We start from the raw sequence: 6,364 nt of genomic DNA, 5'->3' as shown, positions 1-6,364 counted from the left end.
AAAACGTATAATTTTAAAAAGGATTTGTTATAATTTGATTACATTACCAGCAATGTCCTCTGGAGCTCTGCAAAATCAAGGCTTTGAGAAAATAATTTATCTTTCAGATTGTTATTCTTTAAATTTATAAGGATCATGATATTCTCAATAACACCTACAATTTTTTAATGCACGTTTTAAATCAAACAGTGATATTTTAAATAAAATTAATCTGGAAAATATAAAACTTAAAATTAAAAACAATTAAGATTTTTATTTGTGAAAAATATTTGAATAATTGAACTTTTGAAAATATGTTTAAGAATATTTAAATAATTACAAATTAGTATATTTAGAGAACTATAGATGATATAGTTATTAAAGAACATATGAAAAGTGACAAATCTGTTGGCAACATACTTGAATTGATTGTCTTTAAAATTTTGTGGTTTGAGTTATTATTTCATTACAATGTAAATCTTTATTTATTTTTATGCGCTTGTTTACGAATATATATATTGAAAAAATGCACATGCATAATAGACTAATTGTGAAAAAGAATTTTTAAACATGAAAAGAAACTTTAAAAAAATGCACTTAATGCATAATTATAATTATTAATGGACCATGTATAATTAAAATACATGTATATGGATCCAAAAAACTACATCATGAAACTTTTAAATCTCTCTCATGAAAGGAAATTGATTTTTAATTCATAATTTTACTATAATGTGTTTATTTCTATGTATTACAGGTATTAAAACAATCACATTGTTGTTTCAATCATAGAATTATTTTAGGCCTTTAATAAAGGAAAATCAATTGTTCACTACTACTGCATGTACAAGTTGATAATTAAAAGCAAAACATCACAACTTTGAATATTTTAGTAATCCATATAATTACTATTGTTGTTCAAGAGATCAAAAGTTATATTAATCTCTTAAAATACAACTACATGTAATTAGATAGATTGTAGTTTTTATGCCAATTTTCGAAATAATCAAACTTTATACTTGAAAATAAATTTACCCAAAAATAATAAATGTCATTATTATCTTCCTTTTCCTGTAGAAAACACAGAGTTTCATTTTTATTTCAAATTTTATATTGGACCACCATATCAGATTCTAGTAAATGGACATTATATTGTGTTCATTTCTTACTTAAAACATTAAACCTAATTGATTTTATTGGATTTCTTTTAGATAATAAAAGATTTGAGATGCAATGTTTAACTACATTCAGGAAGAAAGAAAAAGAAAAAGAAAAAAATGGAGACAAAATATGAGTGTTTGTGCTCAGAAAGCTGACAAGAACAAAATAATTTAGATAAGTTTTTACATAAATCTTATTGAAGAATTACAATTACACATATATTTTTTTGTTATGGTAGTTTTGTGATGGTTTTAAAAATTATGCTTATACCACCAATTTTATAACAAGATACTTTGAAGAAAATTACAAAGTCTTGAGAAAGTAGAATACGTTTTGTGATTCAGTTTTTAGTACGGAGTAGAATACATTGGAAACCAGAAAAATATCGAAATTTCATTACAGTTTTTTTTTTCTAAAAGAAACTTAAATAGAAAAAATAAACATATAAATATGATAGATTTTTTCATACAATTATCAAATCAATAAATTAAGAAAATAAGTTGGATAATTTATGCCTTGCATTAATAATTGTTTAAAAAGGATCTCCTACTATATTATATACATATTAAATATAAATATATTTATAAAAATTTATATTATCAATACTTATGCTTATAGCCATGTGTCCTTTTTATTTATTCAACTGACTAAATAAATTCTGACTCTGAAATTTAAATATGAGATATCTTGACAAAATAGTTAAAACTTAATGCTTAATCCAAATACACCTGATATTAAAAACAACTCTCAGCTAGTGTTTTTCTTTTTGAAAACTATAACAGAATATATCCCTCTTTCTCTCATATATATATATATATATATATATATTTATATGTATAGTTATTGAGCATGATTTGTTTACATACCATAAACATCTTATAGCAAAATTTGTGTTTAACATGAATATTTCCACTAAAAACAATGAAAGCAAAAATCTTAAACATAAAACTAAATGACAAAGATACAATTTGTTTAATATAGCAACAAACTCAACATCAATCATAAAATAAGAAATAAGAAATAAGAAACTCTACCATATAGGATAAAATTTTAACAAAGATATAAAAATAAAAAATAAAACAACTCTAATGTAATAAAATCCAAACATCCATTCTCATTTCACACATCAAAATCAACAATTGATTTTTAAAAACTCACATATATAATATAGGAGAATGTTAGATAGACCCATTTTTTTACTAAATAGATCCATCATTGATGAAGAATATGGTAATATTGGAGAAATATGGTAATATGTGGTTGGTTTTTATTGGTTGTAGATTCAATATTGGAGAAATGAATCTAAAGGACATTTTTTTTCTTTTCATGATGGTTAGGATAAGTAGATCAATTTAGTAAAAACTTGGGTCTATTTAACCTTCCCCATAATATAAAATATGAACACATATCATATTTATAAACTAACACAACAAAAGAACAACAAAAAAACAAATGACTACGTTGTTATTAATCAAAACCGTAAAAATGCCAAATAATTAATTACTCTTCATCTTCTTACTTTGTAGATGTAGCCAAATTTTAAACTCATCGTTGTGTGTTCGCAGTGAACTAAATTTGTTTTCCCGAAGGTTTTGCAAGTTTGATTATTTGCTTTTGGCTTCGTGCCCTCGTTGTGTGTGTGTTGCTCGTAGAGGAAGGACAGTTCGCGACACCACAAAAGAGTTCGGCACACGATTGCGCTTGCCAGAGAAGGGGTTTTGTGTGTGTGTGCTGGGCGCAGCCATGGAGCTTCTAGCGCTGCTCTTCAGCTTACTTTTGTTGCCGACTGTGTTCGCGTTGCTGCTATGGCGACGCTCGCACACGGCGCGTGAGGTTAGTATGAAAATGGAACTGCTGTTTTCTGAAATTTGAGTATTCTGTATTGTATGTGCTTGCTGCGCCATTCGAAGGGATTTGTGTTTAGTTTTTGACGGTGGTTGATTGAACGAAGTTGTGAATGAGGATCGCCGGTGCCGGTGATGGCAGGAAGTCGCCAGTAATGGTGTCGCGGCTGCGCCCTCACGAGCCGCGGAGACGCGAGCCAGTACCAGGAGTCGGATGAGGCGGCGCCACACATCAGTTGCGCCTGCTGTGTCTTCTTCTGCAAGTGTGTGACGATTTGATGAATAAATTTTGATTGATGTTTTGGTGTTGTGTACGAGATGGGAGGGGATTAGAAGGGGAGATGAAGTGATTGTTGATTTCAGCATCTTTTGTGTGAGCTGCAGGTGGAGTTGGCGATGACGAGGCGGAGGAGGAGGAGGATGAAGAAGAGGAAGTTGACGGCCATTATGTTTCTAAGAAACCAGGAAAGAAGGATTTGAAAAAGAAGGAGAAAGAGGCCCGCCGGGAGGTTTGTCCTACTGCACAAACCTAAAATGTACTTTAATACCCTAATTGCTTACGGTTTGGCATTTATTTTGTGAACATTGGTATTAGTCCCCTCATGTTTCGATTTGGCATTTATGGCAAAATCCCAAATGTGATAGTTAGGTGCTTTCCATATACACTGAGCTCCCTAGTACATGTTATGGCGTTTTCTTAAAAACTTCAGGCCGAAAAAGCTGCAAGGGAGGCAAAAAGTGAAAAACAGGACAGGTATGAGGCTATGCGTCGCAAGAAAGATGCGGAGCGAGAGGAAGAAGAGCGTCGCAAGGTTAGTTCATTTATGCTCTTGAACTTTCAATCGCAATTAAAGGAGCGACTATTCCTATTGACATGCTGCGTATGCTGTTACTGACAGGCAAAGCTGTTGAGCTTTAGGTCTACCTGGGAAACCTTTTGTTTGAGAGTTGAAATCAACACTAATCCTGTTTCAAGTCTATTTTCTTTACACTGCATCAGACATCATTTTATTTTTCATCTATCGACAATTCTTCATTGCAGGAGGAAGCTGCCCGAGAGCAAAAAGCGAGAGAGGAGCAAGCAGCCAATGAAGAATTCGAGAAATGGAAATCACATATCGTTGTTGATACAGAGGGAACCCTTGAGGATACTGAAAAACAGACTCAAGGATTGCTCGTCGATTTTGTAGAATACATCAAGGTAGTTATCCTAACCATCGGAAGTCGGTTGAGTGCCCACAGATATGGACGACCCTGATCGCTTTTAGGCTTTGTTCTGGTGTATGAACTAGATTAATGTGTAGTGTGGGTGTTTTTGGAGGTTAGAAGACTTTAGTTTTGATCATTACATGGTAATGGGCTTACTAACATTTAACTCTAAAATCATGCAGAAACACAAGTGTGTGGCATTGGAGGACCTTGCTGCGGAGTTCAACCTGCGTACCCAGGTCAGTAATACTTTGTCAAGTTTGTTTGTGATGGTACAAGCGTCTTGAACTACTGGTTTAAAGTGGATCACAAGCTATCTGCTTCTATTTTATTATCGCCTATCAATCATGGTTGGTTGGGGTTTGGACGTTTATGAGAACAAGCTGCATGTTTCAAAACCTGCGTGCTCATAGGCGTGAAATTGTGCCCCTGTTCCCTCAAGTATCATTTGTGTGTATTCTTGGCACGTTTAGTCTCCATATGTGTTGTTTGTGATGGTCCATCTTGCAAGTCTATCAAGTAATATTGGTTGGCAATTTCCAATATATCGTGAATTTTGTGTAGGTGAATTTTTCAAATGAGACTAACATTTTGAAGTGATACAGGAGTGCATAAATCGAGTGATGGAGCTAGAACAAATGGGTAAGACTACAAAGCTAGTTATTATTGCTGTCTGCACGGTATCTTTTCAGGGTGTGATGTTGAGCGTGGACCTGAAGTAATGATATTCACCTGCTCGACATCTTTGCATTGTTTTCATTTCAGGTCGTATTTCAGGAGTTATGGATGACAGGGGGAAATTCATTTACATTTCCCCAGAGGAGATGAAGGCGGTGGCTGATTACATCAAGCGTCTTGGTCGTGTTAGCATCGCCCACTTAGCTAGCAAGTCAAATGAATTCATTGACTTGGAGCCGAAGATTCTGGAGACTGACATCATCTCGTGTGCAGAAGAAGTGGGCGAGCCTTCAAAAATTGACAGCGTCGCTCGTCCTATACCTGTAGCTTAAGCAGTGAAACCGCATTGGAAACTATTCTTCAATCATGTAAATACTCAAAGAAGCTGGGATCCGTGCAGTGTTGATGTAAGAAGCTGTAGCCTAGTGTCTTCAACAGAGAGCCGTTCCATTCCTAGCGATGATAAGTGCACGAGATGGTGTTTTTCCTGTACTTAATGCACCTTCGCATTTATGTAACGCCTTGGCTTCAGATGTTCTGCATGTCATGAAGATCATTTTTTACATTCATGTTTTTCATCTGCTTTTGCGTCATTTATCAATATATATATATATATATATATATATATAGCAGAATAGAAGCAATAGTTTAGTGTCTGGGTAGCGCACTGGGAGGATGGGCACAGCTGATTGGAAACCTATGATAAATGCCGAACATATTGGTTATGCATGTAACGTACGGTTGAATCAGACATGTCATGGTCTAACGAAACCGAGTTATCGAATACCATGGCTTGAAGATATCCACTGGTTGGTTCTCGAGGTTAGCAGGGTTCCTAAACATCCAAGTTTGATCAATGGAGACATTTACAGTATCTTGTTACTGATTTCCGCAGAACTGGACCAACGACGCCTAGTTGTATCAGAACCGTTTTCATCCTCGTTTTCCACATTGGATTTCTATATGCGCTCTTGGCATCAATATGAACTGATGAGATCATTATTCTGGCACCTATTTTGTAAAGGTTTTATGCATCTTACCTCATTTTCTTCTGAGAACATGAGGCCATGTGTGACACTCCTGAAATTCCATATGGAGGACCCTTTCTATGAATTTGAAGCATTGTTGTGACGCAACAAGCAATATGATTGTAAAGCATAATCCCAACAAACTTGAAGACATGTTAGGTACTTTTAATGTTGCAACTTATGATGAAGTGAAAGGTGATGAAAAATATTTATATGAGAAGTTGATTCTTATAAGTGAAGAATATTTTTAAGAACATAGATTAAAATAACATCTGTTGCAAATATTGGAAGACTTATGTTGCATTGAAGGTGGAGAATTAGATGCTTTAAAACCAACATCAAACATAAAAAGTCTTAAAATCATGGATTGTATAAATGAGGGATTTTTTGGAGAAGTTTACAAGTCAAAGTGATTGGGACTTGTTTGTGCAGTTAAAAAGATAGATGTTAGGTATGATAAGTTAT

The 6,364-nt window shown here is 33.8% G+C and overlaps 1 protein-coding gene across 1 annotated transcript; it reads left to right on the top strand.

The window, feature by feature from the left end:
* The first annotated feature begins 2,857 nt into the window (after positions 1–2,857).
* Positions 2,858–5,413, top strand: LOC112273028 (DDRGK domain-containing protein 1). Its single transcript, XM_024501343.3, has 8 exons — positions 2,858–2,973; positions 3,127–3,247; positions 3,369–3,493; positions 3,695–3,796; positions 4,027–4,185; positions 4,376–4,432; positions 4,799–4,835; positions 4,959–5,413. The coding sequence occupies exons 1-8, from the start codon at positions 2,884–2,886 to the stop codon at positions 5,201–5,203; spliced, it is 936 nt and encodes a 311-aa protein (XP_024357111.1). The 5' UTR covers positions 2,858–2,883; the 3' UTR covers positions 5,204–5,413.
* The last annotated feature ends 951 nt before the right edge of the window (positions 5,414–6,364 follow it).

Source organism: Physcomitrium patens, chromosome 20 (genome assembly GCF_059467195.1).
Source record: "Physcomitrium patens ecotype Gransden chromosome 20, ASM5946719v1, whole genome shotgun sequence".
In the NCBI taxonomy this organism is placed as follows: Eukaryota; Viridiplantae; Streptophyta; class Bryopsida; order Funariales; family Funariaceae; genus Physcomitrium; species Physcomitrium patens.
Note: the sequence above shows the minus strand (reverse complement) of the source record. Positions and strands in the feature narration are given on the sequence as shown.